Source organism: Aulonocara sp. 'chitande type north' Nkhata Bay, linkage group LG19 (assembly GCF_057382095.1).
Source record: "Aulonocara sp. 'chitande type north' Nkhata Bay isolate Kocher_YH1m ecotype deep benthic linkage group LG19, A_spYH_male_GT1.1, whole genome shotgun sequence".
Lineage (NCBI taxonomy): Eukaryota > Metazoa > Chordata > Actinopteri > Cichliformes > Cichlidae > Aulonocara > Aulonocara sp. 'chitande type north' Nkhata Bay.
The window spans coordinates 3,932,501-3,953,582 of NC_141362.1; the positions used below are offsets into that span (position 1 = coordinate 3,932,501).

General features: G+C 41.9%; 1 protein-coding gene across 2 annotated transcripts in view; it reads left to right on the forward strand.

Moving 5' to 3' along the window:
* LOC147306335 (uncharacterized) overlaps positions 1-4,857 on the forward strand; it is a 12,143-nt gene extending 7,286 nt beyond the window's left edge. Inside the window, exons 3-4 of one of the 2 annotated variants that reach the window (XM_086274953.1) lie at positions 2,264-3,784; positions 4,110-4,857. In XM_086274953.1, coding sequence (XP_086131079.1) covers positions 2,264-3,784; positions 4,110-4,190 — 1,602 coding nt within the window. In that variant the 3' untranslated portion in view covers positions 4,191-4,857. The remainder of the gene's footprint in view (positions 1-2,263; positions 3,785-4,109) is intronic. The other variant, XM_086274954.1, reaches the window with a different exon arrangement.
* The last annotated feature ends 16,225 nt before the right edge of the window (positions 4,858-21,082 follow it).

Here is a 21,082-nt window from a genome sequence, read left to right on the forward strand (position 1 = left end):
ACACTATAGATCAACTTAGCTCAGAATATATAAAGCATATAAACAGTTACAGCAATATGATGCAACAAACACAGCAGCTACTGATCCAAAATACTCAAAGCTTCATAGAACTGAAACCAACATTTATTTTTAGCTCCATCCTGCTGCTGATACAGACTTTAGGTTTCTGAACATTAAACTTGTTGCTGCCTTTCATAGTGTGTAACTTAAAGGCCCTGAGTACTTTCTCCCACACTGGAAACACTGGGATGATCACATTATTTGAACATTACCTAATAAGACTGATTCAGCACAGACAGTTATGTTAAACTTTCCTAGCAGTCCTTCACAAACAGGGAACAGTCTGTCTATTCTCTCCATCTGTCAGCTGCTGCTGGCTCTTCCTCCTCCTCTTCCTCACACACTGCTGAGTTTGTCCTGGTGGATCATCAGGGCTGCAAAGCCTCACAGATGATGTGCAGCAGTGTGTCCCTCAGTCTGTCCTCACTCTGGACACTTGCAGTCGTCACACATGGAAATCAAATGTGTGATAAGCTGCAGGATTCAAACACAAGTGTAACTTATAAACACATGTTCATACTTTTATTCCACAATCAGAGAGAAAGAAACAGAGAGAGAGTGCAGGACAGACAGACAGGTGACAGTCTCAGGTGTACACACTGCTACACAACAGCACAGAGAAGCAGGATTTAGTGTTTGTGTTATTACGAGTGTAAACAAGAAGAGTTCCAGATGGTGCAGTGGACACATGTGTGACTGCTGTGATTAAAGCATCTTTCTTTCAGCTTAACGAGTGAACCGTCAGCTCGTTCAAACACACGTTAAAGTGCGTTTGGCTCGACACCACCGAACAGAGGCAGCAATATAACACAGCTCACATTAACAGTGCAGTGAATCCTGCTTGTGCCGTGATGTTCAGGACTGCAAACCGAGCAGCATCACTGACTTTCAGCTTGTTGTGTTTGTGGATATATGACTGACTTTAATCATCCACAAAATCATCACATTCTCTGTCAGATTAAGGTCGACTATTGAACGGCGTATATTTTAAAGGCTTTAAAACCAAGTTAACGCTGAAAGTACAAACATCACTAATGTCACATAACTCTGCCGACAAGGCATAGCTATGGCTATGAAATGCTCTTTGTGTATCACTTCTTCATTATGAAAGATGTCATTAATGCACTAGTAATGTCTCATCTGGAGTATTGTTCAATCATTTGGTCAGCAGCTAATAAGACAGATCTTAACAGACTTCAGTTAGTCCAGAATAAGGCGTCCAGATTAGTTTGAAGATGTTCATACTATACTAATATTGATCAAATGCATAATAACCTTTCTTGGCTTCCTGTACAGGCTAAAATATTCTATGGCTTACTTGTAGTTCTAAAGAAAGCAATTCCGTTAAACACACCACATTTATTCTGCTCAGCTGCAGTATCCAGATGAAATACATCATCATATTACACAGTTTTCAACAAGCTGCAATTTAGTAAATGCTCGAGTTAAAAGTAACGTTTTGTAAAACTGTTACATTTAGAGCAACTTTTAAGTGGAATAAGTTGCCTTAAAAAATTAGAGAATTATTCAAAACTTCAATGAACACTTAAAAGCCGATTTACAGAGCTTTTAGTTGTTGTAAATATTGTAAGACATGATTTGTTTTTGAAATTTGTGTAATGTGCCTCAATGTTATTGATATTATTATTATTATTATTATTGATTGCTTATATTTGAACAATTGTGAAACCTCACTGTGGATGTAAGAGTGAAATTATGTGGATATCTTGAATCCACTTTATTGTGTAATATTTTATGTAAGTATTTGACGGAAGACGAGCAACATCTGTTGTGGAAGCTAACGGGGTTCCTTTAGAATAAACAAACATAGGATTTATTATCACTGAATAATTCTGTATAAATCTATACAAATTATAGAAATATGTAATAGGAAACAACAAAATAATCTAAATTATAAAATAATGTGTGTGTGTGTGTGTGTGTGTGTGTGTGTGTGTGTGTGTGTGTACAATCAGGAGGGATGGGCATGATTTTAGTGTTTGAACAGTCATGAATTATCTTTAACAGCAGGTTGGATGTAATGTGTTAGAACTACCAGCAGGTGGGGATAAGAGACCTTTAAGGTGTTTGGTGCCACGCTCCACCTTCAGGTTTAAAACTAGTGTTAATGGAGTTTGAAGGTTGAGTTTGTTCCACGACTGCATTTCACTCACTGCCTCTGTTTGTATCTCTGTCACTGCAGGACCAACATGGAGCCAGAAGTCAGCGCTCTCAGGAGGCCGACAAACCTCACAGAAGAAAGGGAGAGAAAAAACACACCTGTGACGAGTGTGGGAAGGGTTTTACTGTGAGGGCTTCACTAAAACGGCATCAGGTCATCCACACTGGAGAGAGACCATTCAGCTGTGACTTGTGTGGAAAGTATTTTTCCTGGAAGGATTCCCTAAAAAAACACCAGCTCATCCACAGTGGAGTTAAAGCGTACAGCTGTGATCAGTGTGGGAGAGCTTTTACTCACAGTAGCCACTTACAGAAGCATCTAGTTACCCACTCTGGAATTAAGCCATACAGCTGTGACGAGTGTGGGAAGGGTTTTACTGTGAGGGCTTCACTAAAACGGCATCAGGTCATCCACACTGGAGAGAGACCGTTCAGCTGTGACTTGTGTGGAAAGTCTTTTTCCTTGGAGGGTTCCCTAAAACAACACCAGCTCATCCACAGTGGAGTTAAAGCGTACAGCTGTGATCAGTGTGGCAGAGCTTTTACTCAAAGTAGCAGCTTACAGAAGCATCTAGTTACCCACTCTGGAATTAAGGCATACAGCTGTGACATCTGTGGAAAAACTTTCAGCCAGAGAGAGAGCCGAAATATACACCTACGCATTCACACCAGACATGATGTGTACTGCTGTGAACAGTGTGGCAAAGAGTTTACTCAAAGTAGCAGCTTACAGAAGCATCTAGTTACCCACTCTGGAATTAAGCCATACAGCTGTGACGAGTGTGGGATGGAGTTTACTCTGAAGGCTTCACTAAAACAGCATCAGGTCATCCACACTGGAGAGAGACCGTTCAGCTGTGACATGTGTGGAAAGTCTTTTTCCTTGAAGGGTTCCCTAAAACAACACCAGCTCATCCACAGTGGAGTTAAAGCGTACACCTGTGATCAGTGTGGCAGAGCTTTTACTCGCAGTAGCCACTTACAGAGTCATCTAGTTACCCACTCTGGAATTAAGCCATACAGCTGTGACAAGTGTGGGATGGAGTTTACTCTGAAGGCTTCACTAAAACAGCATCAGGTCATCCACACTGGAGAGAGACCGTTCAGCTGTGACATGTGTGGAAAGTCTTTTTCCTTGAAGGAGTACCTAAAAAAACACCAACTCATCCACAGTGGAGTTAAAGCGTACAGCTGTGATCAGTGTGGCAGAGCTTTTACTCAAAGTAGCAGCTTACAGAAGCATCTAGTTACCCACTCTGGAATTAAGGCATACAGCTGTGACATCTGTGGAAAAACTTTCAGCCGGAGAGGGAGCCGAAATATACACCTACGCATTCACACCAGACATGATGTGTACTGCTGTGAACAGTGTGGCAAAGAGTTTACAACAGACGCAGTCTTACAACAACACATGTTTACCCACACTGAGGAGAGACCTTATCAATGTGACCTGTGTGAGAAGACTTTTAAATCTCCACGTTACCTGAGACAACACCAACAGATCCACACCAGAAAGAGACTCTCCAAGTGCAGCTACTGTGAGGTATGTATTTATATTGTTATCTTGTCATTTTAGCCTGACTGTTTGGAACAACTCTGCTCATTAAACTGTGTTAGCATGTTAGCAATTCTACTGCATGGAAAAGCAGCTCTGAGTGATTATTCAGATTTTCCTTTCAGTTATGATTTTAGTATTACTGTAGTATTATGGTGGTAGTATTGTAGTTATTGCAGCCCAGTAAACTGAGTGTGTTAACTGAAACAGTCAAATGTAGTTGGACGTCTGCAGAGATGCTCTTTATTTCAGGCGACGGTCAGGATACAAATGTTGAAGGACTGACTTACACTGTCTTTGTGTCTTTGTTTAGAAGCAGAGCGACACAGATGGATCCAGTTCTCAACCCTGTCATCACTGTGGTGGTGGGAAAGACTTTCATTGTGACTGTTAGGTTTTGTATTGTTGATCGTCATTTTGTCATGGTCCTGGGCCATGTTGGCCCAGTGTTCTTAGTTTTCTTGTATGTTTGTATTTTGTTCCTTGCTTAGGCCATGTTTTCTGAGTTGCCCTGTTGTGTTGTTCCCTAAGTGTTTTCCCTTCATGGCTTTTACCCCCTGTGTGCCCCTCTGTGTATCTGTGAGCCCTCGTCTCTCCTTATGTTTTATTCCATGTTTCCCCTGCCCATTATGTCTAAGTTCTCCCCGTGCTCTCTCTTCCCCCTGTGTGCCCTCTATGTATTTATGAGCCCTCGTCTCCCTTTGTGGTTGTTTCATGTTTCCCCAGCCCGTTATGTCTGTGTTTTCCCCGTGCTCTCTCTCCTCCTGTCTGAACCTCTGTGCACTTCCTGTTTACTTTGTGACTCTCACGCCCGTACATGTCATGTTCAGTTCACCCCGCCCTGTCTCGTTATGATTATCAGTGTCACCTGTGTTCCCCGTGTGTTCCCACTTTCCTCGTTAACCCTCTGTGTATTTCTGTCTGCGTCTCCCTCTGTTCAGCGTGACGTCGTCCCTCATGCTGTGTGTGGATCTCCCTGTGTCTCCCTAGTTTATGGTTTCCCAGTTTAGTCTAGTTTGTATGTTTGTTCTACCAGCAAATAAAGCTGTGTTTTGAGTTCACCTCCCCGAGTCTGTGAGTCCTGCATTTTGGGTCCAACTCCTGCCTGCCGCACAGCGATTCCTGACACATTTATGCTTAGAAATATTTACTTATATGTGCTTAGTAGGGGTGCAACGATATTCGTATCGATATTGAACCGTTCGATACAGTGCTTTCGGTTCGGTACGCATATGTATCGAACAATACAACATTTGTAATTTATTTTATCAATTTTCCTTCTGACGATGCTGTCTGTGTTGAGCGCTCAGTGAATCTGTCTTCGACTACTCCGCCTAGGCTGCACTGTCGAGCGCAGATCCACTGAGCGCTCAACACAGACAGCATAGTCAGAAGGAAGAGCGCAGGGCAAGCTAGCGAGACAGAAGTTAAGCTCTCCAGGCAAATTGAACCTCATTCAGATCTGGCGTTTGGAATTATTTTGGTTTTCATGTGACGTATGACCCTGAAGGTAAGCGAGTCATGGACTAAAGTAAAACAGTATGTTGGATGTGCCATGCAATGCTCAATTACATTGGTGTGAACTAGTGTGTTAGCGCAGTTAGCTCGTTAACGTGTTGGCCGTCTAGTCCCATGCACGGAGCGATCGGCGGTAGCTCGTTAACGGAGATTTGCCGTGTTGTGGCGTTAAGGTCATTTCAACGAGATTAACCTGAAAGCACTAGTGGGAACACAACGAATATGACTGCACATTTACACCGACATCATCCTAGTGCAAAGACAAAAACAACAAGCATGCTACTAACTTTAGCCGAGTCATTTAGACAGCTGTTAGCACATGATTCTCCTTATGCTGCTGAGAATATAGCCCAGAAGAAGCGGATAGTATAGCTTTTATTTTGGAAAGAGCCATTTCTCTGTAATAAACTCTCTTTTCCAAAGATGAGTGATTCCTCAATCAGATACAGGGCTCGCAATATCGCTAGCCCGACGTCCTGGAGCTAGCGATTTTTTTCAGTCGGGCTACCAAAATCTCTCTTCCCTGCCCGTCGGGCTACTGTAGGAAGGAAAAATATATGTCAATGCTTTTGCATTCTTTCGGAAATGTAGCTGGGTAATTATGTCATTGGCATCGGTGAGCCACTGTCAATATGTGACATATTGAAATCGCGTTTGAATTTGCGCTTGTTTTTTTGCTTTCACTTTGCAATCGTGAGAACTGTGTATAGAGAGCGACAGCACTGATCTGTGAGTGATGATAATTGTGCACCAATTCCTCTGACATCGTCTTATTAATCGTTAGCTTACTATGCAAACATGACAAGTGAAATCTCCCGCAGCTTAAACATGTGAGAGGTTGATCGCGCAGAGAATCGCTGAGCTTATGTGAGTGCCTGTGTAAAAGCAGCAGGATATATATTTCAGTTCTGCTGAGCCAAATAAGACAGGTCAGGGTGAAGAAGTGACAGCCAAAGAAAAGCTTACCACAAAACGGAGAAGTTATGACAAATCAGACTATAAGGCAAAAAGAAGGTGCAGCTTTACGGTTTCATGGACAAAAGAATTTCTGTGGCTGCAATATGACGAGCTAAATAACCAGGGCTGCACATAAGTGGTCCGCAGGTGCGCATTCGCTGTCAAAATAAAAAACACGCACAAGGGTTAGGGTTAAATTTAAAAACTGTACTTTTGAGTTAAAATATATATTTATAATTTTAATAAATGACAAATTAAAAAGGCATGAACATTTTTTTGTATCGAAAAAATATCGAACCGTGACAACAAAGTATCGAACCGAACCGTGAATTTTGTGTATCGTTGCACCCCTAGTGCTTAGAGTTTTGTAATTAGTTGTAGATTGGTAGAGGTTTTGATCCTTGATAGTCTGCAAACTTTGTGTGTATTAGACAGCACTCTGGGAGCATGAGAGAGGTCGTACCTTGTCTTATTGTTTTATGGTAGGATTAACGTAGTTACGTCTGTTCTAGTCTAAGTGCTCTTTGTTTAGATGAACTGCAGGACTTCCTTACCTTGTTATCTAGGGTGAACCATTTAGGGTGAGGGGGGGGTCTACCCTCTTCCTGACCAAGGATGTTTGTTGTGTGCTTTCATGTATATGACCCTTTGATCAGCAGTAACACACACACACACACACACACGGTACTCTTTGTGTGTATGTAGACGTCATATGTTAATGAACCTATGCATATTCATGTAACCTCAATAAAAGAGCAGTGGTACGGGAGAGCGGGCGAGAGCAACTGGGGTCAAGCGAAGGAACGGCGTCTGTCCAGTTCTCTCCCGTGCACGAGAAACATGAAGAACTTTGCCTACTTGTGTCTTGCTTTGCTGTGTAATTATATTGTCTTCAACGTTCCAGCGGATGGGTTCAAGCTACAAACCTATCATTAATTGGTCCTTCGAGAGCCAGAGCCCTGGAATCGACATTCACCGAGGGGAGGAGAGGCACGCTGAAAGACTGACGTCAGCCAGGAAGTTCCTGTGGATTCGCTGTCTGTCTTTTCTCCTCGATGAATGACGATCGGCGGGATTCGAGGCTGATATTACACGTGGTCTGTGACACCGACTGTTGTTGTTATCATGGGTTTCTAAGCAACCAAGAGTGAGTCGGAGGGAGACAGACTTTATGCTGGACTTTGCTCCTGGCAGCGCAAAGTATTTAAAAAAAAAAGAGAGAGAGAGCGACGGCTCCTTTCGCTGCACGGGTTCACGCGAGCGCGGTCGCGCGGGTTTCACGCGGACCTGAGCCGTGCGGTTAATCGCAGGCTTATAAATGGAAGAGATTCAAATGTTAGAAGTTTTCAGAAAACACACCAGCCTTGAAGGGCGTGTGGAGAAGGCCAGCCCACATCAGTAGCACTTGAGATGTGCTGTGGTGAATGGCTTTCCCCCACCCCTTGCTGACACAAAATGTTTATTCTTTAGCTTGCCCTGATCGACAACAGCCAGACCATAGATTTAATTGAGGTGGATAGTTGTTAAAAGTAATCTGCATTAAGCTTGTGGTTGCTCAAGTTCAGTACAATGACATATGAGGTGAAGTGATATAGGCAAATATTTAAACTAATGAAGTGCATAGAGGCACTTGACCTGTGTGAAAGACTGTTGTCTTATTATGAGCCATTGTTGAGATATAGAGCACTAGTGTTCCCACTAGTGCTTTCAGGTTAAACAACTAATATGCTGAACCCTGTATGACACATCTAAAAGTACATGATGGAGAAGCTGTGTTGAATATGAAAGTGCAAGTCTTTGCCACTGTGGGCAGAGCAACTACTGTGTGATGTTGCGTTGCGGTCTCTTCTGAGCTGATGAGCAAGCTACACATTATCAGATCGAGAGCTGTCTGAGAACTACTCAAAGAGAGGGAAACAGAGCTCTGATAACTGATAACTGGAGTGTGCAGCATTTCCGTGAGCAGTTTCCCTGCATCTTGACTCGAGTGTTCATAGCATCAGCATCATGTTTCTGTTATTTGTTTTGTTGGGTTAAAAATAATTAAATAAACTGGTGATCATATTTATGGTTCACCATGGCACATATCATTAGCCATATGAGTTATTTATGCAGATGACAAAGTGAGTGTGAATGTGTCTGACATCACAGTGTTTTTGTGCGCTGTGTAAAAGTAATTGCCTTTGATTGTGAGAGCGGTGATTCTGCAGGTCACCAGCTATTGTAAAGAAAAAAAGCAACAAAAGAGTGAAAAAGAGACAAAATGTACATTGTAGATGAAAAATAATTATAGGAAAAAGGTTTTGTGTTGATCAGCCAAAAACATCTACAATCTCATTTTCTGCTTTTAAGAAAAGACTGTTCACAAAAACACACACAGAGAGAGAGATGTGTGTTGATTAAGCAGTGATGATAATAATGAACATGTCTTAGTTTGTCACTTTCAGATGAAAAGCAGACCTGAATCAATTTTCCACATGCAGCAGTCGGAAGAAAGTTATAGTTTAACATCATTGAAAACATGCAGGCCAAGTTTCTGGCTGACTTATTTATAGCACCATGTGTCTCTCAACCTCACAAGCAAGCTCACTCCTCCCTGAAGACAAGGAATGCAGCTCCAAAGAGCAATAACATGGCAGATAAAGAGACAGCAACAAAGAGTCCCAGCAAGCAGCAGCAGTATGGACAAACAGCATCAGAGAAGAAGAGCAAACCCATCATCCTGACTGATCGGATGAATGGCACTGTGTTTACAACAAGCTGCAACTTCACTGTGCATGTGAAGAAAACTTTTGAGAAGAACTGAGGAGACTGTTGGAGTTTGACATTTGCCACCTGTGGAGTAAAATGGCAAGAAGAGACAGTGGAACACAGGACAAAGCTGAAGGAGAACTGCCTGCTGTTGGTCTGTTGAAGTGGGAGAGGACAACAGAGTGAGAGTAAGTAGAAACACAGAGGAATGCTGTTATTTAAATGTGGGAAATCAAAATTTGGGTTAGCAAACCTGGGAAAAACAAAACTGACTGCTTAAGTTGGAAAATTGTGAAGGAGTCTGAAACACTGCAAAAATAGAAACATACAAAATCACACACACAAGCAGAACATGCATTAACCCTACTAATACAAAACAAGAGAGCTCATGAAGATTAGACAACATTTTAAGCATGTGAGTCTGTCATTTTGTCCAGGTCACTTAGTGTGATGCAAAAACCAGTGGACTCATAGCACATTAGTTAAGAAATGATTAAATAATAGCAGAGAAGTGTGTAGGAAAGGCAGCTTTAAGAACATGCTCTGCTGGAGATGCAGCTCCACAGACATGCATTAGACCTGCCTAATAACACAAACACCCATGCAATGAAAATTAGCTTATCTTTCATCAGTGTTAAAATAGTGTCAATTTAGCAGACACTTGTTATCAAATGCTGAATTTATCCAATGCAAAAAAAATTGACTCTCTAGGTTGCAGGACAACAATTTAACTTTTGTGGGAAAAAAGATTCTGGTTTGACCAACCAGTGATCAGACAATAAATTTAGTTGTTGATATAGTAAATTGGGAGAAGCTTCCTGCTTGATTGATGCAGCACAAGTAATTTACTGTATGAGGGAAATTGTCTTTTGTGATACTATTTTGAACATGCTTTTCTGTTGTCCTGTCATCTTAGTGGGTTAATAGCTGATATGCAAATTAGTTGATCGTTCTTAGATTAATGAAAGGTGACTGAATTCTAGCACGAGTGAATGGGATGTTTGGAGTTTGTTGTGTGTTGAGTGGAGACTCTAAAACACTGAGTTTCCTGTTTTGATGTGCGAGTGAATCCTGTATTTAGATACACAACTCTGAATACGTCAGAACAAACTTCTTTTGTGAAGTGCATGACAACATGTCACATGTTTTATGATGAAGGGAAAAAGGAAAACTGAATAAAATCTGTGGCTTAAATGAGTGAAGAGCACAGACCTGGTGACTAAACTCATAGCTAATAAGACATTAGGCTTATGTTGTGTGTTGTGCAGCTGATGGTTGGTTTGGAGTGAATCTAGCTGATGATTTTTCTTCTGTTGTGAAGTTGAGCCTGCCAATTAGTATGATAGTATGATGAACCATGCTAATGGTACGATTTACCCTCCTGAGATGAGGAGCTTGTGTCATGACTTAACAAGGCCTTTTTATTTTGATACTTTCACAGTGCACTGAAAGTTTTGTTCGATAATCTCTGTCGTTTGAGCAGATCTGCACGATTAGAACAGAAAGCGCTGTACGACACGACGTCGAGGAAATTGTTACAAGTGAGTTTCTCCACATTAAAATGGGCTCTGGAGAACGCCACTTATTTGGGACAATTAGGAAGTAAGTTCCTGTCCAAAAAGGATTCAGCGATGTAATCCGAACTAAAGTTCTTCTTTTTCTTTTTGAAATGACGTCATTTTGCTGAGAGTGGAAACTAAATGCGACGATGGGTTCCACTATCAGCAAAGAAAGAAAGAATGAATGCATGAATGGATGAGTGAAAGGGGAAAAAAAAAAACAAAAACTGACTGACTGGTAAAAGCTGACAAAAGCTGACAAGACTGACAAGACACCTGCGCAGCGCTAACATTTGCATTTCTTCTCTACAGCATTACAGTTCTTCATGTGGCTAGATGATTTATACCAGGATAATCAATGTGTGTTGCTAATGTTTGTTTTTCTGAGAATGCATGTAGAGGATTCAGCAGAAGCGGACAAGTGACATGTGAAAAACAAATAAGGGATTGTTTATGGAATAGTTGGAGATGGGCTATTGAGCTCATAGTGATTGATGAGTTGAGTGACTTTACTTAAGAGAAGTCACCGATTACATTAATGTTAACTGAGCACATGGGATGATCCATGTCTGGGGCAAATTAGGGTAATAGTTGTGGTTTACTGATTTGTGAAAACCTGCACATGACACTTGTCTTGCCCGTGCTGAATGCTTATTACTCTTATGATATAATTCTTTATAAGTGTGAAGTTTAATTTCATTTTCAGATCTTGTTTTCCAGGCCATGATGGTGTGTATGCAGGCTCCTGGCAGAGCCAGGTGTTAAGCAAATTTAATATGCAAAACACACTAACATTTTTATTGCAGGATTATAGGTCCAGGGTGGTGCTGCTCCAGGGGAGGAGATGCCCTGCTGTTGCCTGGGACATGATCTGGCTACCCTTTTTCTTTCAGACAGGAATCTGAGTTTGATGAGTTGACGCATGAGAGTGTCCATGCGTCAAGTGGTGGGGTCCAGAATTAACACTAAACAATGTTTACTATTATTGTTGCAGTGAGTTGTGTGATTAACCGTTTATTTACATGTTCAGATGAGGCTTTGATGGCCTATAAGTGAAGTTCACTGAACTAAAGAATGTGGTTTGATGATTGTTGACATGCTCTCCAAATAGAAGTTTTTCTGAAATACAGGTGCAGCAGTGAGACGCGAGAAACATTCCAGGCATAGCGGACAGCCCAGGCAGTGGTTGAGGTCAAAGGTCAAGCTGGTTGGGGCCCATCATGAGATCAGACCTTGGAGCCACAGCAAGGACCATTTCAACTGCCTGCAAAATAGCGAGAGACCCTCCTGGATTTATCAGAGCCACTGCAAAGAGGTCGAGGTCCCAGGAAACCCCGGCACCCCCAAGACAGCACAATAGAGAAATCTCACACTTGGTTGTTTCAGTGGTGAGGGGGGAGTGCTGATTGAGCCCCCGTAGGGTAAGCTCGCACTTCAACCTCCAGCCTCTGATCAACTCTAGGGCAACCAAGTGCGAGGCGTGACGCACCTGTGTGCAACCATGGGAAGGTGGACCCTCTTGGTTACCTTGACTACGACGCTCACCTTTACAGGACCCCAGCTGGTGCCGGAATCAGCTGAACCAGGAGGAAGGCAGAGAGGATGGACACATGACAACTCTCACCTAAGAGACATGATGCAAGACCACATCCCTCCATGGATGAATAATGCCTGGTACCGTTATATCCACGACAGAACAAAAGCAGAATCGGCAAATACAGACTATTATGTCTGTTCCCATCTACCCAGCACGGCAACATACCCCACACTATATATGTTCCTGGACCAACTCTCAGGGAAGAACTACTCTATGATATTAGCAGAGAAAGGGGACTTTGTGTCCTCTTCAACAACACATGCTGCATTTACATAAAGAAGACGCACATTCATCAAACATGACTGACGCCCTGAATGTTTTGAGACAGATCCAGCAGGCCCAAAATCAGGACTATCCATGACGAAAAGGAGTGCCTGAGAGGATCGTCCACAAGATGGGAGCTGAGGCCAGGAGAGAGACTTCAGGAGGATCAGAGATCATCTTCAGCACAGCAGACATCACACAGAGAGCTGTGCTACTGAGCTTCCAGGAGATCAAGAGGAGACTTCCCACAGCAAGATTTTAAATACAATGAAAGATTCAATGTTGACGCTGAGGAAGACAACTAAGGTGTACGACGTGCTCTGCCTTAAACCTTCAGCAGCGTTGGAAGGAGTCTAAGGATGACATCATGATTCTGTGAAAAGCACAGGAACCAGAAGCTATGGTGGTGATAACAGCAGTTTCCTATGAGGTCTGCAGCTTTGGAAATAGCTGAGACCCATGTTGACAAACAACAAAACTAACTGGTATGTTTGAATGTCTATTCTACATACATTTGGACTCTGGTCCTATGGACAGTGATGGAAACAACTGGAAGAGACATTTATGACACCCTGCAGAACTCAAACCACTCTGCAGAGAGACATGTGATTGCACACCCGGAGGAAGCATCACCAAGATGGGATGTTTTTGAAAATGTTATCTTCTTATTTTCACTATTAAATTAACAATTTCTTTGTTTGTTTGTAGGATGCAGTTTGCCATGAGATGAGATCAATGGGGAATGGGATATCCGCTAATACCTTTGTTAAACTCTGTACTTTTACAGTGATTTAGGGTGATTTGACGTATGCTGAGTATAACAATGTTGGCATTGAAACTGTCAGACATGAGGTATTCATAACTGGAAACTTTTCTAGCATAAAGGTCAATAAAGGGGGGAATGTTAGGTTTTGTATTGTTGATTGTCATTTATGCTTAGAAACATTTACTCATATATGCTTAGAAGTGTATAATCAATTGTAGATTGAAAGAATGTCTCATCCTAGGAGGTCTGTAACAACTCTGTGTAGCATGAAGAGGGGAGTGCGTTCACTCCTCTACAGAGTGTGTTCTGGCATAGATCACACCCCCTAGGAGAGGTTTTATCTTTTCTTGATATATGGTATAGCAAACACATGTATATCTGTTTGAGTGTAAGAGCCTTTTGTTTAGATGGACCTGTTAGACTCCTGGCACCAGCTTTGGGGAGTCTTCACAGGGTCACATCTTGACCTCACACACACAGTATTCTTTGTTCACATGTATACCTATGTAAGATGTTATATGTTAATGACCCAATGCATATTCATGTCACCACAATAAAAGGAGTGCTCTGGGGAGTCTGGCTGAGAGTCTGACGGAGGTCAAGTGGTGGGACGACACTTGGCTCCAGCCAGATCTCCCTCATGCATGAGTGAACCAGAGAACTTTGGTACCTTGAGTCTTGCTTTTTGCTGCGTAGCAGATTGTCCTTAACGTTCCAGCGAATAGGTTTATGCTACAAACCTATCATTCCCCATCACATTCATCACCTGTTCCTCTGGTGTCTCTGATTGGAGCACGCAGGTGTGTGGAGCAGAGTGAAATCACACACCTAATGCTGTTTTATTCAACCTGGATCTTAGAAGTTTTGATTAACATTAAACATCGTTTAAACTGTATGTGTCTGTATCATGGGATGGATACACCCTTAACAAAACAAAGAAAATATGACAAAACCAAGTTTCCCCTCATGCTGTCGGACGCGCCTCGAGGAACCAGCTCCATTTAAAACATCACAGTCAGCTGTAAAGTGTCGTTTCAGTTTTTATACAACGTCAAAGAGCTTCATGTTTGAACAATCAGCTTATGAACAGGAATAAGAACTGCACGGTCTGGTTCTGGTTGGATGCAAACAAACAGCTGTGTGTTAATCCAGCAGCAGGACATGCTGGAGGATGGAGCTCAGCTGAAACGACCCATGAAGTCCTCACCGGCTCTCATGTTTACCATCAGGACCAATCCCTGCAACTGAAATATAATCTACTAAATATCAGAGTTGAGAAGGTTGTGTTAGCGTGTGGTGAGTGCAGGATGGGGAACTCCATCCTAACGACAAATTTCATTTCCTTAAAAAGGCATCAAGAGAAGCTTTGAAGGTAAAATGAAGGTTTTAGTGTGAAACTGTTTTATCACAGCTGCAGATTTATGAATACACAGAAGGATTTAGTTTCACATATTTCCAGACAAAGCCATAAATGCTTCTTAATCAATGCCAGTAATATACTGCTTCCTGCTTTTAAGCTTGGGCGAGCCGTAGATGCTGAAATATTGCACCGTTCTTACAAATAAAGCAAACAAATGAAGAAATGTATTTCTATGATCTTACTCCATGGCCACATTCATACATGTGAAAGTCTCCATCCTGTGTCCTTCACTTATCTTCATCCCAGGTGTGAATTGTTCACAGGACTTAAAAGGAGGACGTGTCTGTGGAAAAGCCTCCGGTCAACCTAAACTCCTCCCTCATCAGGACACAGAAGAGCCGCTGAGGCAGCGCCTTGGAGTACGCTGCTGGTCGCGGCACACAGGTGCGCAACAAGATCTCCCGGCCTGCTGGAGGAGGGAAGTCTGGTACTCTGCTGCTTCCCCCAGTTTGCTTCTTGTCAGATCCCAAGTCCTCATCGACGGGCGCCAGAAGGGCAGCCTAAAAGGGCAAAGGTCAAATGTTAGCAAACAGCAACCGATTCTGAAGAAATGTGCTGTGTGAGGTGGACACGTGGATATTCAGAAGTACTGTAACCGAGTCTCCCACAGAGACCTGATCCAGACTACAGCTCACAAACACAGCTCCTCTACCAACACCTCACTGCAGCTGCACGCTGCTGATCCTGTCTGTGATTAGAATTGATTTCAATAAAGTAAAACAGAGGCTCGTTTTCTATGAGCATAAACAGGGATCTCTGTTTCAGTCTCAGTGTAACAAACATGTTTACTGAATAAGTCTTTCAGTAAATATGTTTTTGTTTATTCAGTAAAATCTGCAAAGATGACTTGTACTGTTGGCAGCAACAAACAGAGACAACAGAGTGTGGGACAGACAGGAAGTCAGGACACGTCTATGTGCTTCACAGTGGGACTAGAACATGAACATTTCTACACACACCACAGGCAGCAACTGTGCAAACCTCCACGTCACCAAAAACACCCTGCAGGTCCCATCAGAGCAACGGCAGAGAAAACAGATGAAACATCTGTTAGAGAGAAAAACGCTTCGCTGCTTTCTTACCTGTATGACACCAAAAGGGTTTTGTTTTTTTAATAATAAAGGCTTCATGTTTTACAGTTAAAGCTCATGCAAACATGCAGGCTTATTTGTCTGATCAATGCAAAAGTTCAAACATGTCTCTTTCAAGCCTCATTATCAGCTGAGATCATAGTAAAGACACAGACAGGATCCTGATCCATCTGTTCTTTATATAATTACTGTTTTTACTGTAATGTACAGTGGGGCAAAAAAGTATTTAGTCAGCCACCGATTGTGCAAGTTCCCCCACCTAAAATGATGACAGAGGTCAGTAATTTGCACCAGAGGTACACTTCAACTGTGAGAGACAGAATGTGAAAGAAAAATCCATGAATCCACATGGTAGGATTTGTAAAGAATTTATTCGTAAATCAGGGTGGAAAATAAGTATTTGGTCAATAACAAAATACAACTCAATACTTTGTAACATAACCTTTGTTGGCAATAACAGAGGTCAAACGTTTACTATAGGTCTTTACCAGGTTTGCACACACAGTAGCTGGTATTTTGGCCCATTCCTCCATGCAGATCTTCTCGAGAGCAGTGATGTTTTGGGGCTGTCGCCGAGCAACACGGACTTTCAACTCCCGCCACAGATTTTCTATGGGGTTGAGGTCTGGAGACTGGCTAGGCCACTCCAGGACTTTCAAATGCTTCTTACGGAGCCACTTACGGAGCCACTTTGTGCATTTAACGGAAACCCGTTAAATGCACAAACGTATCCTGTGCTTACGTTCACATTTACCTGTATGCAAACAAAGAAATTATGTCTGTGTTTTTTTACATCTTTGTCCAATCTTGTGGGTGATTATTAGGATGCCTGAAATAGTTTTTTCCTTTGGTGAGAGTGTAATTTGAATAATTATTAGCAAATTCAAATCTGGGATTAAACCAGCCACTGTCACAAACACTCGTTTGTTGTGACCAGCTAAAGCACTGAAACTTTCCATGGCACGATTGTTGCAGCAGCAGGGAAAAAAATCCCAGTAGTTCAATTTTCCATAAATTAAGAATATTAGGAGATGTTTTGTGTTTTCCTCTGGATCCTTGTGTAGCACTAATCCAACATGTTTACAGGTGAAAGTAGCCTTATCCTTGCATACGACTGGAAAATAGTAATCAACATAGCTGATTATGCAGATGAACATGACACTGGTACATATGAATATTTTCAATTATTCTTCGCCTAATAACTCAAGTCTGGGGTAAGATTAATGTTTTTTTAAACAAGGCATTATTGCGTTTTGAGTGGCAAGTCATCGTGTTACAGCATGACTCCTAATCCTGTTAGAGACTGAGAAACACCCAAGAGATCATTAATATTTAAGTTGTTGCATCAATAAAACATTGGCATGGACACTAAAGTACTTTGCATCACATCATGCAGAGTATCTCAGGTATGTGGCACCCACACTCAAGGATTTGGGGCCCTGTGAAAAAAATATCACTTTGGCCCAAACATGCCAGCCCTGAAAAAAAGAAACTGTACAAACACGAATCAATATCCTGCTTAGGTAAATAGATTTTTGATTTTGTGCAAGATTATTTTGATATGTGCAAGCCATGTGTTTAATGATCAACTCACCTAAGTCTTCAGATTTCAGTGGGGAGTGTGGGAGATGGGAGTGGGACGGCTGTGCCTGAGCCAGAGGTTTGATGTTTTTCAGGTTGGCAGATAAGCGTATGCATATGTACATCAGTATATATATATATGTATATATGTATATATATATATATATATATATATATATATATATATATGTGTGTGTGTGTGTGTGTGTGTGTGTGTGTGTGTGTGTATGTATATGTATGTGTATATGTATATATATATATATATATATATATATGTATATATATATATATATATATATATATATATATATGTATATCAGTATATATATATATATATATATAAATATATATATATATATATATATATATATATATATATATATATATATATATATATATATATATATATATATATACACAGTGGGGCAAAAAAGTATTTAGTCAGCCACCGATTGTGCAAGTTCCCCACCTAAAATGATGACAGAGGTCAGTAATTTGCACCAGAGGTACACTTCAACTGTGAGAGACAGAATGTGAAAAAAAAATCCATGAATCCACATGGTAGGATTTGTAAAGAATTTATTCGTAAATCAGGGTGGAAAATAAGTATTTGGTCAATAACAAAAATACAACTCAATACTTTGTAACATAACCTTTGTTGGCAATAACAGAGGTCAAACGTTTACTATAGGTCTTTACCAGGTTTGCACACACAGTAGCTGGTATTTTGGCCCATTCCTCCATGCAGATCTTCTCGAGAGCAGTGATGTTTTGGGGCTGTCGCCGAGCAACACGGACTTTCAACTCCCGCCACAGATTTTCTATGGGGTTGAGGTCTGGAGACTGGCTAGGCCACTCCAGGACTTTCAAATGCTTCTTACGGAGCCACTCCTTTGTTGCCCGGGCGGTGTGTTTTGGATCATTGTCATGTTGGAAGACCCAGCCTCGTTTCATCTTCAAAGTTCTCACTGATGGAAGGAGGTTTTGGCTCAAAATCTCACGATACATGGCCCCATTCATTCTGTCCTTAACACGGATCAGTGGTCCTGTCCCCTTGGCAGAAAAACAGCCCCATAGCATGATGTTTCCACCCCCATGCTTCACAGTAGGTATGGTGTTCTTGGGATGCAACTCAGTATTCTTCTTCCTCCAAACACGACGAGTTGAGTTTATACCAAAAAGTTCTACTTTGGTTTCATCTGACCACATGACATTCTCCCAATCCTCTGCTGTATCATCCATGTGCTCTCTGGCAAACTTCAGACGGGCCTGGACATGCACTGGCTTCAGCAGCGGAACACGTCTGGCACTGCGGGATTTGATTCCCTGCCGTTGTAGTGTGTTACTGATGGTGACCTTTGTTACTTTGGTCCCAGCTCTCTGCAGGTCATTCACCAGGTCCCCCCGTGTGGTTCTGGGATCTTTGCTCACCGTTCTCATGATCATTTTGACCCCACGGGATGAGATCTTGCGTGGAGCCCCAGATCGAGGGAGATTATCAGTGGTCTTGTATGTCTTCCATTTTCTGATGATTGCTCCCACAGTTGATTTTTTCACACCAAGCTGCTTGCCTATTGTAGATTCACTCTTCCCAGTCTGGTGCAGGTCTACAATACTTTTCCTGGTGTCCTTCGAAAGCTCTTTGGTCTTGGCCATGGCGGAGTTTGGAGTCTGACTGTTTGAGGCTGTGGACAGGTGTCTTTGATACAGATGATGAGTTCAAACAGGTGCCATTCATACAGGTAACGAGTGGGGGACAGAAAAGCTTCTTACAGAAGACGTTACAGGTCTGTGAGAGCCAGAGATTTTCCTTGTTTGAGGTGACCAAATACTTATTTTCCACCCTGATTTACCAATAAATTCTTTACAAATCCTACCATGTGGATTCATGGATTTTCTTTTTCACATTCTGTCTCTCACAGTTGAAGTGTACCTCTGGTGCAAATTACTGACCTCTGTCATCATTTTAGGTGGGGGAACTTGCACAATCGGTGGCTGACTAAATACTTTTTTGCCCCACTGTAGAATATCATGGACATAATACACAGACTGCAGCCTAAATACTGCTAAAAACAGCCCTTTTTATTTTAAGGTTTTACGTATTAACCTTTTATTATAAGAGTCACCTGATCCTTAGCAGGTGTGTATACAGAAATACACCAGGTCATTATTTAGGCAAAGCGAAGCCAAACTGCTCCTGTGTGACAGATGAAGTCCACCTTTAAACAGCATTTAGATGCTGCTAATGAAACTCGATTAGTGGCAGCACTGGTCTGTGGGCTGGGGACACTGGTGCCACCAGTACAGCGCGCACTTTTCACAGCGCCATCATGTGGATCAAACTGTATTCTGGGTCAAACCTGATGTTTTATCATTTACACTGAACAAAAATATAAACGCAACACTTTTGTTTTTGCTCCTGTTTTCCATGAGCTCAACTCAAAGATATGAAACATTTTCTACAAACACAAAAGACCCGACACTCGCAAGCAATGTTCCCTCTAAGCTGCGCGCGTGCACAATTGCGCACTGCTGGCACAATTGCGCACTGCTGGCACAATTGCGCACTGCTGGCACGGTCTCTGCACAGAAAATCTGCGTTGCGCACAAAAAAAAAAAAAAAAAGAAAAATCACCTGAATTGAAATTAAAATGAAAACTTTAACGATTCTGTTTTGCAGTGTTAGTCAGTGACTGGCTGCTCCCGTATGGGATCAGAACGAGGCCACCTTATCCCGTAGTCCAGCCAATCATGCGATTCACATTCGTATATACGCAGCTGATCAACGTGGCTGACAGGCTCTGACAGCGTCCTTATGTGCGACACCGGTGTTTTAGCAAAGCGGCTGATGTGGAGTGAAGCCACGTTAATGACAACGTGTACAACCATTGGAGATGTGAGCAGGACAGACGGAACAACTGACGGACAAAGTGTGGACTTTATACCAGTTTTTGAATTGTGTTGATCGGCCGCGTAAAACCAGAGTTATGATAAAATATCTGCAATGTTTGGTTTTCTTCCTGAATACTGTCGTTGTTTATATTTACTGCAGGAAGAAACGGTAAAAACGCCGTTTTATAAGGAAAACGCTCGAAAGCCTGTGAGCAAAAACAACACCAAAACAAACCCCCACCAGCCTTTCCTATTGGTGGAAAAATGCACCATGTCGACCAATCAAAAAATGATATGGCAACATGACATTTAGTTGTTTAGGAAGGGGGAAGTTTTAGGAGTGACGGCGTGTTTGAGATGCGATTGCCAAGTTTAGCACAAATCTTGTGTAGTTAGAGTGTAGTTAGTGTGTAGTGTAGTCAATAGTTTTGTTGTGTGTGTCAGAACAATGGTTTACAGGTGTTGCAGCAGTGATACATCTCCTGTTGTCAGGCCTGCAGGTATCAGGCTGCTGTTCTCCTTCATCTCATAGTGGACAGAAATTATTTTTTGCAGCGGCACAAATAATTTGTGTGGCATCAGATTTGATGCAGAACAGCTGATTGTTCTGCAAATAGTTTGAAATGTTTATTTAAAAAACACCTCGGCTGCATTTTTAGGTAAACAGCTGCAAAAAACTCTGTTTGCAAAACTCAGTTACTTTTTTGAAGAAGTCTTGTTGTGTAAAAGTATTCTTGGATGCTGGTGTGACCACAGTGCACACGTCTGCTGTTGCTCACAGTGGTCCAAGGGACGCTCAGGGAGTTTGTGTGTTCAGACACGTGAAACATTACAGGGAACATTGCTCGCAAACACTGCTCACAAATCTGTCTAAATGTGTGTTAGTGAGA